The 16074-nt window shown below is 35.5% G+C and overlaps 1 protein-coding gene across 1 annotated transcript; it reads right to left on the bottom strand.

Annotated features, from left to right (window-relative positions):
• Positions 1-2418: 2418 nt before the first annotated feature.
• On the bottom strand, positions 2419-13346 carry LOC106467069 (myophilin-like). Its single transcript, XM_013927384.2, has 4 exons — positions 13159-13346; positions 5209-5345; positions 3987-4197; positions 2419-3283 (listed from the first exon to the last, which is right to left on the bottom strand). The coding sequence occupies exons 1-4, from the start codon at positions 13210-13212 to the stop codon at positions 3113-3115; spliced, it is 573 nt and encodes a 190-aa protein (XP_013782838.1). The 5' UTR covers positions 13213-13346; the 3' UTR covers positions 2419-3112.
• Between the last annotated feature and the right edge of the window lie 2728 nt (positions 13347-16074).

The following is a 16074-nucleotide window of genomic DNA, read 5'->3' as shown; positions in this document are numbered from 1 at the left end:
AGATGAGATCAAAATTTACCAATTTTAACTGTCAGATGAGATAAACATTTACCAGTTTTAGCTGCTGTCAGATGAGATCAAAATTTACCAGTTTTAACTGTCAGATGAGATCAAAATTTACCAGTTTTAACTGTCAGGTGAGATCAAAATTTACCAATTTTAACTGTCAGATGAGATAAACATTTACCAGTTTTAGCTGTCAGATGAGATCAAAATTTACCAATTTTAACTGTCAGATGAGATAAACATTTACCAGTTTTAGCTGTCAGGTGAGATCAAAATTTACCAATTTTAACTGTCAGATGAGATAAACATTTACCAGTTTTAGCTGTCAGATGAGATCAAAATTTACCAGTTTTAACTGTCAGATGAGATCAAAATTTACCAGTTTTAACTGTCAGATGTGCTTCAGTAAATGTAAAGAGTAAACATTAGGCTACGTTAAGATCGTTTCAATTTTTATTTCTACATTACAGAAACCTTTATTCTATACGTTTAGGACTCCCCACCCTCTGCCCCAAGTTGCTCAGCGTTAAGTCTGATAGATTATAACGATAAACATCGGGTATCGATACCCGCGACGGACAGAGCACGCGTAGATAATTACGCAGATTTGTAATTAACAAGAAATAAACAAAATCATGTAAGAAGCGTCATTATTACTTCCTCAATTTCAAGCTATTTATTCTCTGTAAATTTCAAAAGAAACTAGTTTTAGTTTATAAAATCCAAAATAGATGGCGCTAATTCAGGTTTTTAATACAGACATTTTAAGTAATAAATATGCGTGTATAATTTAACATTTGTAAATATTATTTTATCTAACCATGTTGGATTTTTATCGGTAATCATTCAAAACTAAGGTTCTCCATCTTTTGATTATATCTTAGACCTATTCATTGGATTTCGATTTTCTATGTGCTGAAATTCGGTAACTTCCTTTGGAGCATTTCTAAACAAAACTCGAGACTTTACGAGATCTGTATGAGAAAAGACGAGAATTTTGACGATTTGATATCGAACTACCTTTACGAACGTTAAATGCTAACAACAGCTTCGTAATTTTATTTTAGAGAATTCTTATACATATATAATCTCACAGGATGTCTCGAATACGTAAATTAGACCTTGCCAGTAAGAGGAATTTGAAAAAATAAAATTATTACTTGAAATTCTACTTTATAATTAAAAGGTGTTAAGCTAGAAAGGTTAAATTTAAGTCGGAAATATTTGTTACTTGTAACAAACTTCACTGTGTATTTCGTACCCTTTGACTTACACCATTACTAATGTCGTAGCTTTGTTTTGTTTTAGTATGGGGATTAAGCTCTGAATTATAGCTTAATGAGCCCTCAGTCGTAGGAGACTTCACCATCAGTAGGATGTCTTCAAATAATATAAATTCAAAATGTATTTTGGTGAACTTTATTCTTATTCGGTGACCCCCGGACGTGTAGGTCATCAAAGTTTTCCCCCTAAGGAAAATAGCGATATTTTGACTTTTAAAAGTTTTGTTTTTGAATCAACCGAAATTATTAGTAGGTTTTAAATATATATATATATATAGTTCAATTTATTCTACGTACAAAACAAAACTTGTAGCGTTTGTTGTTAACCATAAAGCTAAACGATGAGTTATCGAATCCCGGATTTTAGCGTTATAAGCCCTCATACTTACTGGCGAGTCACCTCCGAACAACTCGGAATGTAATAGGAAGAACGCTTTGATAGAAAGCAAAGGAAGCGCAGAGAACATTAAAACTGATGAGAACAATGTTAATATGGGCTTATTTGATGCAGTATGGGCTAAAACATGATGGAACTGAGGGAACTATGTACAGGGATCTATGCTCTGCCCACCACGGGTATCGAAACCGCTGTGCCACTGGGGGACATAATAAGTGTGTGTTTTGTTATAGCAAAGCCACACCGGACTATCCTTGTGTCCACGAAGGAGGAATCAAACGCCCGATTGTAGCGTTGTAAATCCGAAGACTTACCGCTGTCCACTTATATTGGAAAGGGCAGTTGTTGATATAATTAATCTCTGGTCATTGTTTCAGATAAAATATTCTTTGTCCCCTGGGACAACGACCGAGCGTGGTCACGTAATTAACGTGCACGCCCGGACAGTGAATCTGAAAGTCAATGGTTCGAGCCCCGTTGCGCACTTTTGGGCCACACTATAAGAATGAAGTTCAAATCCTACTATTTGATCAAAGTTAGTCTAAAAGTTGACTGCTCTTGACTTCCATTTAGTCTGTTAGTGCAATCTTAGAAACAGCTACGAGCAGAAATACCTGGTGTACGTTTGAGTGAAAATATCATTTAATCATCAGACCACGCGGAAATAGATAAAATAAATGTATGAAAAACAAAAATTACAAAATTTATTAAATAATTCAAACAATTCACTAATTAATCTTCAGCTTTATAAAGTTTATTAAAAACAAGATACATTACAATAGGTAACAAGCACAAGTAACCGACACAGCAATTTATCAACGGAAGGGGGCGTAAATCGTGAATTTATTTATTAAACCAGCAGATGGCGCAGCAATCGAAACCTAACACAAGATTACTAATTTGGTCCCTTAAATACGGAACTTGGTATATCTTACAAAACTTATGGTACAATATATTTATTTTTGAACCCAATTTATACAAAATATTTATTTATGTTTGGATCAATCGTCGCTCCTCAGCTAAACAATGGCACATAGTCTAAAAATAACACAGGGAAACTTTTCTTATAAACACAGACCCACTAAAAATATCGAATTAACACAAAAAACACAAGATAATAAAAATAACTAGTGACAATTTATTTAAAGCTGAAAATATATATAAGAAAATAATTTATTTAATGACGAAATGTTTTCGTTATTTCTCAACAACTCGCCCAAATATTAGACAATACTGCTCGTAAACAATTTGGGCACAATTTTCACAACTGTTTTAATTTTTTGTTGTGTTGTTTAAAAATCTTAAGCTTATTAAAAACAATCAAACGAAAGCAAGAGAAAATAGAAATCCCAAGTATCCTTATAATGATATATTTGTCTTTGCGAAAGAATTGTGATAATTGATATTTCATTGGTTCGTTTGGGATCTACATATGTCGCGTGTTTCCAAAGTTAATTCCGCTGGCATTCGCTCCTCTGTTAGAGCCATACTGCAGACTGATAACGGTGTCTCCGGCTTTCAACTGCTCCTCAGTCCATTCTCTGACATTCCCTTCAGATTCTTTGGGTCCTATGGCCTTTTGCCCAAATTTGGAGCCCTGTATAAAAATCCGCAATAAGAGAGAGATATATTAGAAATAATTATGTTTTTTTAAAATGATGATGTCAGGTAAACCAGGTGAAACTTTGTGAATAAAATTAACAAAAGTTTTACTATATGTTTTATGTTTACTAAACATAAATGTATGACGATCGTCAGTTCTCGTCTACTAAACTGACTTTTAATCCTAACAAAACTCCTGTATAACGATCGTCAGTTTTCGTCTACTAAACTGACTTTTAATCTTAACAAAACTCCTGTATGCCGATCGTCAGTTCTCGTCTACTAAACTAACTTTTAATCCTAACAAAACTCCTGTATGACGATCGTCAGTTCTTGTCTACTAAACTGACTTTTAATCCTAACAAAACTCCTGCATGATGACCATCAGTTCCTGAACCTGGAAACAAAGTTCCGCAAGAAACACAAGGCATATATATAATTCGCACAGAATTCAGCTACGTCAAACAAAACGAAACTGCACCCCAAAAATAAAACAACGTCATAAGCCTTTTTCTTTTGTGTTATCCTATGCAACACACCTTTTGCGGAGATCTACGAATTAGGTAATGCGAAAGAAATAGAATAACCAATCACGGGCCTTTTAACTAGTATATATAAAACACCAAAACCTTAAGATTTGCTAAGTCACTTGAAGCCAAGCAAAGACCAGTATATTCTGGATTAGGTAAGTCACTCACCTTTCTTGCGAGGGACTCGAGACAAGTGACAACAGAAGCAAGGTTTTGTTGTTCCCACAAATCCACGGTTTGAAAGGATTCTTGACTAGGCACGCCAAGTTTTTGTGCGGCATCTAGAAAATAATTAATATTCTCCATCTGCTTGAAAGCCATGGAAGTATTGTTTATTTTCTTCTCCGGAATGGTGTTGGGCTGAAGAGCATTGATGAGTCTGTGAAACAAGTACAAAACAAATTCTAAAAAATATTGAATGGTTTGTGTTTTGGCTTCCGCGGGAATCTATCCCCGAAATTTACCATTACTAGCGCTCAAGGTTACCACTGACTCACGAGGGATGGGGTTCGGGAGCGAATTTCGTCCTCAAAATAAGGGGACTCATTCAAGGTTTGATTCATTTTAATCTCCCCGAGAAATATAGTTTACTTCAATTCAGCATTTGATTATTGTGCCATCTATCGGCCGTTTTTCTCAACAGACTTTGGTTAGTGTTTCCCTTGATTGTATAATTTCTTGTGTGCTTTCCATGGTCCTCCTATGTAAGTATCGTATCCTGTAATTTTTTAGAGGCATTCTAAGTTTTATAACGTTGAAATCCGGGTTCAGTCCCTGACCCCCTATGCACGATAGAGTATAATTTCAGTAACAATGTGGTTTTACAGAAGTTCCTTTAGAATTTGCGTAGTTAACCTTATTTTGTAAATTTTTCCAACTTCTCTCCCCCTTCCCCGTGACAAACAAACAAACTTAATTCAGTCAAATTCTATGCAGGCAGGCAATAATGGTTGTTTTTTTATTTAGGCCTTTTTCTGTAACCCATATAAGACCCCTAGCTTTCATCAGTCAAATTCTGTGCAGGCAATAATGGTTGTTTTTTTATTTAGGCCTTTTTCTGTAACCCATATAAGACCCCTAGCTTTCATCAGTCAAATTCTATGCAGGCAATAATGATTGTTTTTTATTTAGGCCTTTTTCTGTAACCCATATAAGACCCCCTAGCTTTCATCAGTCAAATTCTATGCAGGCAATAATGATTGGTTTTTACTTAGGCCTTATTCTGTAACAAAAATAGACTCATTTTACTGATCTAGTAATTTGCAGTTAATAAAGATTTGTTTAGGATGTTTTTGAAGACCCTATCGTCACAATGAAAGATTTGAAAACCAAAAATATAGAAAGCTAGGGGTCTTATATGGGTTACAGAAAAAGGCCTAAATATTATTACCTGCATAGCACTTGACCGTCCTTCAGAGTCTTATGAAACTCGCCCCATTCTCCATTTGTATTAATGTCCAGTCCGGTCACTTCTTTCACCCATTCCAGCATCCTTCCTGCCAGCTGGGAGTCAAATTTTTTCTTTATCTGCAAAAATAAGTAAAGTTTAGATTATGTCATTTAAATTACTGGTAGCTAGAATATGTTCGAGGCTCCTGTCTTACGATCTCTTGAAATTATACAAGTTTGATTATGAACCTTCATTATAATTTCGGCAGTAGTGAAGGCTTGAGAAATAAAGGGTGGGCTTAAATTGTTACTTTTTTGAAGGGTGGGTGTGCAATAACAGCTTTGATAAACTAAATGGTTCTTTTCTGTCGGGATGTTCTGTTCTAAATTGTATTATTACTCGGAAAAGATAAAACATCGCCTATTAATCACCTAACTTGAAGAGCCCTAGTATAGAACGAAAGGCCTCGTCGTCATTGAAAGTAGCAGATATAATGTGGTTGACCAATTATTATACACTCGTTTTTACTTTCACTCAAAAGATTTTATTAATAATTAAATAAAATTAGTTTCACAATTACACTTTCGATAATTATATAAGTTTTAAAACCTTTTCTTGTAACAGCAGTAATCATTTGAATAATAATTAATTAATTAATAAATCAGTTACATGTTTTAAAAAATAACAGCCAACGTTTTGTTCAATCAGATGCAAGCGACATCTCGTATGAGATTTTTTACAACTGGTGGTAAACTTATAAATGAAATTACCACAATTTTACTGGCATTGCACAAGGTCCTAGAGATCTACCTGATTGGTAGAAAAGGATCTCAAGAATTGATTCGGCTTGTGCATATACATATATATATATTTCAAATTTAGTGACAAAATGACGTCTCAGAGGGTGCAACTAACCGCCCCTCTTATTGACCACCAAACAATTAATTTACCACCCTCAAAATGCCCAGATCATCTTTGTATCTCAATTTCTTCTCGAATCTTGACCGATTTTGAACATACCAATTTGCTACCATTATAACGAAAGCGGTTACCCTTTGTTGTGGCGTTGATCTTTAAGCTACACTCACCAAAAGTTAAATAACTGGTCCTTAGGGAACACTCAACCTTTGTTCCAAATGTAATCAAAATTAGATGTAAATTTTTCGAGTTATTTTGTTAATATACTACACACAGGAATGAAAACAATGCCTCCACTGTTGGAAGGATATAATAATCTTGTTATTAAACACATTTGGTTAGCTCTAGTTTTAGTCTGTTAAGATTAAGGTAAATAATAGCATTTAGATAAATTTAACAGATTAAATAAAAAGGTCAAGGATATAATGCTTTTATTAATCAGTCTAATAATTATAATTAATGAATGCAATTGAAAAGAACATACTAGCGCTATTAAATTAATTAAATAGTATTGGAATTCAAATAAGCGGAATAACTTTATTATTATTATCTATCGATTATAATTTTAGGAATAAACCCTATAATACTGATAAAAAGGAAATAATAGCGATGAAGAACAGAATGAAAATGCTACAGTAATGGAATGATAACTGTACATAAAAACACTATAAAATTAAAATTTTAAATGGCAATAGAAAGTTTGGGATGTTAGAAAACGATCCTACAAAGACTGAAGAAACAAAGTTACTGATGTGTTTATTAAATTTTTTAAACATAATCCAGGTATTTTGTATGGAATTTCTAAGGGACGTCCAATAAAGTCTATAGTTTTCTAAAGTACAGAAAGAAGGATATCCAGTTAGGCTTATAGTTTCATAATGTAAGTAAAGAAGGACGTCCAATAAGGCCTATAGTTTTCTAAAGTGCATAACGAAGGATATCCAGTTAGGCTTATAGTTTCATAATGTAAGTGAAGAAGACGTTCAATAAAGCCTATAGTTTTCTAAAGTACATAACGAAGGATATCCAGTTAGGTTTATAGTTTCCTAATGTAAGTAAAGAAGGACGTCCAATAAGGCCTATAGTTTTCTAAAGTACAAAACGAAGGATATCCAGTTAGGTTTATAGTTTCATAATGTAAGTAAAGAAGGACGTCCAATAAGGCTTATAGTTTTCTAAAGTACATAACGAAGAATATCCAGTTAGGCTTATAGTTTCGTAATGTAAGTAAAGAAGGACGTCCAATAAGGCTTATAGTTTTATAATGTAAGTACAGAAGGACGTAAAATTAGGCCCATGGGCGCCCACTGAAATATTTTTAGGGGGGATTCAAAGGATGTATGTAGGGGATCAGCTTTTACAGTGTAAGTCAACATACTAAAATAATATTTAAATTTGCTTAAACGCAAACATAAATTTACAGTGTTAATAAAAAGTACTAAGAATAGTTAGTTTCATAATACGTGTAATTTTCTGTGAAATGTAAGTGCCCACTCTTGCTCCTTCCTGCGGGCGCCCATGATTAGGCCTATAGTTTCTCGTATAGATGTCCATAACCACGTATAGCTTTGGAACACTGTTCTGCTAATGGTTGAATACACAATGAAAGATCATTTTGAACTGTCTAAGAAAGTGAAAAAGCTACATTTTAATAGGTACTTTAGTCTTAGATCAAAACTAAAAACCAGCCTGATGATGTGTATACTATTTATATATTGTTTTCTTAAGTTCTCACTTTTATAAAGATCAGAGTGTATTGTTTCATCAGTTAAAGATACGGTGCAATCTCTATAATAAAAGTATGATAATAATAAAAAATTTTAAATGATAAAACTTGTTATGTTTAAGTACTGTCGTAGACTTAATGTGACATCTGTACGATATTGTATAAGGAAAACTTTGTATGTAAAAACGGTTTATGACCAAAAAAAACTCATTAAACGGCTCTTACAGGGTAACTTGACAGAGGCCTAGCATCCGAGATAAATTACCAAGAATTCAACGAAAAACTAATGTTAACGAAGACACAAAATGATAAAGAAGGAATTAAATAAATATCTGAATCCTACAATAAATAGCTGTAATATTGATTATTTAACTAAAATATACACAAAGAAAGCAATATGCTAAACATATTACGATGTGTGTCTAACACAACTATATCAACTTTAACTAAACATAATGGAAAAATAAATAAATAAATGATTAAAATAAATCGTTTTATGTTTACACAATTAAAAAATGTTTATTAAATACGTCAATGGCCTCCATTTAATCAGTTAAGTGATATGTTGGCCCTTCTCTCGACTTAATACTTTTTTTTAATTTATTATTTCCAGTTATTCCCAGATATTCAAAGCTATAACATTATCAGGTTGCGCTAAGACAGTAGTTCCAGCTCGTGTTGGTTGTTTGTGTGTGTTCTGTTACAGCTTAAATTTCTATTTCATTGTTTTTTACGCACCCTTTATGTTCCTGCAATCTGTAGTTTAAAATTCTTTTGGTTTTGATAATATAAATAATACCACATTCACATTCTATTCTATAAATCCTAATGTTATCTTTGGTATTATCCACAATATTTCTTTAATCTTACTTAACAGTTGGATCCGTTAAACTGTTAGATTCAAACTCTTTCCTTCGCTGCTACGTTTTTAAAGCAAAGGTGTAACAAGCTTTCTTTGATCAACGATCCTCACTTTCAGTACTTACTATTTAGTTTTACAACCCCCCCCCCACCCCACACACACACACCTTTTTTTTTGTGATAGAATGTTTAGGTAGAATATTCATGATGAAACTTAGTTAAATGGACAGCAACTGCCTGTTGTAGAAACACAAGTGTAGAGGACCTGAAGTTTCACCCCCTTTTTGTTGTTATAATGGAGCATTCTCAGTTATCAAGGTCATTTGCTAGGGATATTTTTTTCATGTACCACTGCTTCCAAGAATAAGATAAAAAAAAAACTCATTCTCTACAACACTCTAGTTGACCGTCAACGGACATAATGAGTTGAAACATTTACAAAGGAAGCCTTCATAGCAGGAAGTGGAAGAAAAGAGGAAATACGATATCCGGAAAGAAAGAAAGTTGAAAAGATTTATTCTCTTAGGATACTTTCTTCGGTTACTGTTTATACTCTTAACTTTAATAAACACATCTCAAAATATACATAAAAGTATCCCGCCATGATTAGATTTAGGGGAGCATTTTAGGAGGTGTTATTGGTGTATAATAACTTTAAGAAACACGCCCCCCCCCCTAGTAGTATAGCAATATGTCTGCGGACTTATACCGCTAGAAATCGGGTTTCGATACCCGTGTGGGCAGAGCACAGATAGCCCTTTGTGTTTAATAACAAACAACAACAACGATAAGAAACACATCTCATATTAAGCTGGCCAGGTGGTTAGGGCACTCGACTCGCAATCTGCGGGTTCGAATCCCCGTCACACCAAACATGCTCGCCCTTTCAGCCGTGGGGGTGTCATAATGTAACGGTCAATCCCACTATTCGTTGGTAAAAGAGTAGCCCAAGAGTTGGCGGTGGGTGGTGATGACTAGCTGCCTTCTCTCTAGTCTTGCACTGCTAAATTAGGGACGGCTAGAGCAGATAGCCCTCGTGTAGTTTTGTGCGAAATTCAAAAAAACCAAACTCATATTAAGCTACAATGTACATGAAGGACCCCACCAGGATTAGATCTATTACTTCATTTTTTATGTAATCCATGTTGGCTAATAACTTACTTCTTTATAACAACTATTCAGCAATGGAAAAAAAGTCTTCAAAAAAAGCACAATAAGTTTCTTCACCTTTTTTCCCAACCAACTTCGTACAGATCTCTTAAATTTATCGGTAATAATAGAATTAAAACATTAGGAATTACTTTGTAAACAACAGCTTTCAACTATGACTCGGGATTGTTGTGACGAAACGAGTCGGAATCTACATTAACAACAATGTTATTCAGGTGAGATCCGGAATTGTTGTGATGAACGAGTCAGAATCTACATTATACACAAAATGAACTATGTAACTGTTGAGACTCACAGCATTGAAACACTGTTTTTTTATTACTGTTATTATGCCGTCACAATTATATTTTATATGTAACATTTAAATGTAGGCTTCAAATCCGGAACAAATACGATACAGATATTTTCGTGTTGTATACTTATTCTGTATGAAAGATGCCGGGCGCAAGTATCACTGAAGCGGTTGAGACTTCTATCATAACAAATATGTTTGTTTGCCTCAAAATTTTCACACAAAGCTACGAAAAGAATTATCAGCGCATGACCTAATTTTAAACTGATAGACTATAAGGAAGGAAGCTAATCTGCAGCACCCTCCGCCAACTTTTTTGTGACGACAGGTTTTTAACCACGAATCATAGGATTCACAGTCAGATACACTAACCACTAGTAAAATTCTGTTTGTAGTTAAGCACAAAGCTACACAGTGGGCTATCTGTGCTATGCCCCCCACGGGTATCGAAACCCGGTTTCTAGCGTTGAGAGTCTGCAAACAAACCGCAGTGCCACTGGGGGGCTTGATACTTGATCCATCGACTTAAAGTTTGGGTTGCGTTTGATAAGCCTAAGCCCACAGCGGGTATCGAAATCCGATTTTTTTGCTGTAATAAATTTGCAGGCTTACAACTGAGCCACGTGGGTGGGTGAGGGAGGCGTAACGGTTCTGAGATCATCCAAAAAAATAGGCTGAAGTACTATGAAGTAATTCAACCAAACTACATTATAATGATGATGTACGACGACTTGTTTGGTTATCAGACATCGTCATCAAATAACGACTTCAGGTTACCATCCTCGGATAAAGTCGACCGGTAGTTACACGAACAAGTTCTTTTACGTCACGGAATTCCAAGACCCTCAACACGTACACATTTTTAAAAAGTAAATCACATTAATAATACAGGCCTGCGAAGTTAAACTTCATAAAAGTCGTATTGGTTTTAGTAACGGATTTTCCATAATTCAACTACGCAGACTTGGAAAATAATATTAATTTTTTTCTATCACGTAAGGATTTTTTTACAAATCGGGAAGGGAAAAAAAAACTCTTACTTAGATCAAATTATTATTTCGTTTACCACAATTAAAATTTTTTATTATTATGTTTGTTAAAAAAAATACAAACAAACTGAAGAAAATGGAAGAACATTGATGTCAAACGAATATACATCCTCATTCATCCTGATTTTGTTAGTGAAATCTACGTCTTTTAGTCTCAAAACTACGTGTTGTGGTCTTTCTTTTATGTATTTCGTTATGACGTTTTGTGAAAAATCTATACCTGACGGAGAAAAATGGATATCATTTTCGGATTCAGCGTACAGTATTTAGTGGATTACTTGTAAAACGTTCAAGACAATAAAACCATCGCAGGCCTTTGTAATTAGAACTAAGATGGGAAGACTTAATAGTCCTAAATTATATATAAATATATCAAACAATAAATATCATAAAGCATAACATAAAAAAAAGTTCACATAAAGTGCTATTTTAATCTGTGATGCAAGCTTCCAACACGTATGGTCAGTTCTGAGATGACGTCCATCCCGAAGTTTATATAAATAAACTGCGTAGGTGTAGATAGATCACTCAAAATGACATCCATGTATGGTTGCTTCTCCTTTAATCAGCAGGAGACAGGAAAGACGTTCCTCTTAGCTGATTGGCTGAACTAATTGTGGGTTGGGCTTAGTGTGGTTAGACTACAACGTCCAGTAACTGTTTTTGTTAATAATCACACGTTGGTTTTAAACTATCCTTATTGAATCATATCTTCATTAGCTTAATATACCTTCACACTATTTCTATCCAAACAGTTCAATTAAAAATAAGCTTCAAAGTTCTTCATAATCTATATGTCAATCAACCACAGAATGCAACAAGTGTTCAGGTGGCTGATATAAATTCCAGTAGATGGCGCTAAGATCATAAAACTCTACAAATGGCTAAATCTTCCAGACTTGAGATAAGGATTTTTCCAATTACTAAATCATATCCGAGGGGGTCAGGTTACAAACATTTCTTTAAATATTTCATATAACCATTTCAAGAATTCTGAGAAATATCTAGAAACATATTATTAGGAAAAAACATTCGATGTATCCTGGTGATCTTTATAAACTTCGAGTTAGAAGAGTATTCCAAGTACTTATGGGCCCGGCATGGCCAAGTGGTTAGGGCGCTTGACTCGCAATCTGAGGGTCGCGGGTTCGAATCCCCGTCCCGCTAAACATGCTCGCCCTTTCAGCCGTAGGGGCGTTATAATGTTACGATCAATCCCACTATTCGTGCTTATGAGTGAAAGTAAAAAATAATGTGATACAATGTGTCAACCACACTATATCTGCTTTATCCTGCGCCGACGAGGCCTTTCGCATAATACCCGGACTCGTCGGTCAGATAGAGATACGATAGATATAGTGGTTGAGAACATGTTTATATCATCAGTTTCTTGAATAACTGTTACTGTACTTTTTATCAACTCTACTTAGGATTACACGCCAAAATTAGGTTTGTGGTTTCTATTAACATGAATTATTCATTTATTTTACTTGAATTAACTTTGCCTTTCATACAAAAGAACTTGCTAGGGATGCTGAAGAGGATGGGTCATTTCGTAAAGACCTGTAGCTCTGTTTGTACTACCTAGCCAGAAGTAAAGACCTGTAGCTCGACATGTACTACCTAGCTAGAACTAGAAATTAACACTTGTAAGTTGTAGCTCAGCTTGTAAGTCATCAACTCCAAACTAAGTACTGCTATTACTATTAGTGGCCATGAAATCACCCTAACCGACAATAGTATATTCCCTACTAAGAAACAGTTATTTGTATATACATAATGAACAGCTCGAATAACAACTTTTATGAGATAAGCTACCCAATTCCGTATAAAAGTTTTAAGCCTCTGCGTATGGATACATGACCGGCTAAATAGTAAAAAGTCCATTTTAGGTTTAAGAGTAAACTCACTGTCTCTGCTTGGCGGACACTTACCTTTCCGTGGGCTTCTGCTGCAAAACCGGATTTTGTTGCTCTATTTTCGGCCATACTGCTGGAATTCAAACGAACTTATAATCTTTTGGTGGTTACTGAAAGAGGACCAAAATTGTGCGCGGGGCGGCGAAAGACGTTCCGTTCACTAGTAAAGGCGCGGAGGGAACTCGCCAATACCGGTCTGCGTGCCACTTAATACAGCTATCACGTGACCGCACTCAACGTGATTGGCTAATGTTCAAACACGAGCCGATAACGTTACTAACTACGCCATTCTAAAAAGCCACACCTATGTCCATCATCCTTCGTTGTTCAACATTGTATCAAGAGTCTCAACTTCTTTGTTCTGAACACCTAAGCAAATCAGTTTCAGATGCCCCCCCTCAGTGGCACAGAGGTATGTCAGCGGACTTATACCGCTAGGAACCGGGTTTTGATACCCGTGGTGGGCAAAACACAGATAGCCCTTTGTTTAGCTTTGCGCTTAATAACAACAGTTTCAGTTACAGACGAACACGTTTCACTCTCGACTAAGGGAAAAACCAAATATTTCCCGGAATAAATCATTTTTTTAATTCATACCTTTTCCATTTCTTCAAATACTTATCAATTTCTCTTTATTTCTGCTGTATTTCAGTATACCTGGCCGCTTGAGTTTATCATACATGTGAGCTTGAATATCTCTCTACCTATCCGATTCTTTTCTCAATATGCTAGCTAGCTAATTAAAACACGAGTTGTTGTTTTTTTTTTCTACTTCACTTGGAAGAAGCCTAAAGACTTCGTGATGAGCCCCACCTTTCCACTGCGCAATATCCGGAACCACCTTCGAAAACTTTTAAAAATTCGCTGTCTAATTCTTCCAAAAGTTAGGAATCGTGGTTTGTATCTAGCACTTATTCGAAGTTTCATATTTCTTTATGTGTGTGTGTTGCTTCATAAAAAATATCATTGAACAAAGCTCGTTCCGTTAGTATACTTTAACTTCCTTTTAGTTTTTAAACACGACATTCTGTAGTATTTTACTACGTTTCACGATCTAATTCTTTTAAATAACAGATCAGTTCATTAATAACTTATAAGCAATAACATAAGATACGTTAAAAAAATGTAGGATTAAATCAAGAGTCTTTTATTCTCGGAATATTTTTAACTTGAATCAAAAGCATTAATATTATCACACCGTAAAGGCACTCAAGCTACAGATGGCGTGAGATTACCGGTTATGCGAGGTGAAAAAAAAGAAAGAAAACGGTAGAACTAGCTAGCCTTAGGCAAAAGTAATAGACACAAAGTCCGCGCTCGTAGCCACGTGCTAAAAACGCATAGAGTTTTTACAAACTTTAAACTAGTTGATAACCGAATCGTCTAGAAACAAGCCACAAGGTCGCGTTACAAGTTCACTAGCTTTGACAGGTCTACTAATTTAAATTTTGAATAGAAGAAGCGTAATGAATTCCAGATTATCTGTTTCATTGGTTTTTAGCTCATTTTTATTGGTTTATCTGTTTTTTTAGCACAAAGCTATATAATGGGTTACTTTGCGCTCTGTTCACCGCGAGGAATCGAGCCCCGGATTTTAGCGTTGTAAGTCCGTGAACTGACCGCTGATCCACCGGGAAACAAAGCGATTTATTAAAGGCTAAAAGAAGCGAAGACCAGAGTTTCCACTTGGGTCCAATCCCATCGATTTTTCAATGCTAAAATCCAGGGCTTGATTCCCCGTAGTGGACAGAGCGCAGATAGCCTATTGTGTAACTTTGCACTAAAATTGATGAGTAATAATAACGACAACGAGATCCCATTAATTGTTTTACGTCTGATTTTCAGTTCACTACCAACTTTTGTAATTGCTAAAAGCTGAAATCCGACAGATTGTTGTTCTGGTTGTTTTTTTATTTATTTATTTATTTACGTTCGTTTGTTTGGAATTAAGCACAAAGCTACACAATGGGCTATCTGTGCTCTGCCCACCACCGGTATCGAAACCCGGTATCTAGCGTTGAAAGTTCGCAGACATACCACTGTGCCATTGGGGGGCTTTTATTTATGGCAAAGCTGCCAAAACTATCTGTTTTGAACTACAGACCAGACGGAAGGCAGTCAGCCAGAAACACCCTACGACCCATTATCCATTCATACTAAGAGATTGACTCTCACTCTTTTAACGCACCCACAGTTTAAAGTGCAGGAAATATTTTCTGGGTTCTAACGCGCCTCGACGAGCCCTGATAACTCGACGACGTTTTATAAATGTGCTAGTTTTATCACCATCTATCAGATAGACGATATCTGTCAAAATGTATGACTCAGTGTTTGGCGACTGATTTGATCTGATTAAAAAGCATATCTCGAGTGGACTTAAATAATTAATTAACTCGTTACTTTACGTTCATAACCCCCCTCCCCCAGTGGCTCAGCGGTACGAGTGGACTTAAATAATCAATTAACTCGTTACTTTACGTCTATAACCCCCTCCCCCAGTGGCTCAGCGGTACGAGTGGACTTAAATAATTAATTAACTCGTTACTTTACGTCTATAACCCCCTCCCCCAGTGGCTCAGCGGTACGAGTGGACTTAAATAATTAATTAACTTGTTACTTTACGTCTATAACCCCCCTCCCCCAGTGGCTCAGCGGTACGAGGGGACTTAAATAATTAATTAACTCGTTACTTTACGTCTATAACCCCCTCCCCCAAAGGCTCAGCGGTACGAGTGGACTTAAATAATTAATTAACTTGTTACTTTACGTCTATAACCCCCTCCCCCAGTGGCTCAGCGGTACGAGTGGACTTAAATAATTAATTAACTTGTTACTTTACGTCTATAACCCCCTCCCCCAGTGGCTCAGCGGTACGAGTGGACTTAAATAATTAATTAACTTGTTACTTTACGTTTTTAACCTCCTTTCACC

Source organism: Limulus polyphemus, unplaced genomic scaffold, assembly GCF_000517525.1.
Source record: "Limulus polyphemus unplaced genomic scaffold, Limulus_polyphemus-2.1.2 Scaffold2475, whole genome shotgun sequence".
In the NCBI taxonomy this organism is placed as follows: Eukaryota; Metazoa; Arthropoda; class Merostomata; order Xiphosura; family Limulidae; genus Limulus; species Limulus polyphemus.
This window is presented reverse-complemented; position numbering and strand designations above follow the sequence as displayed.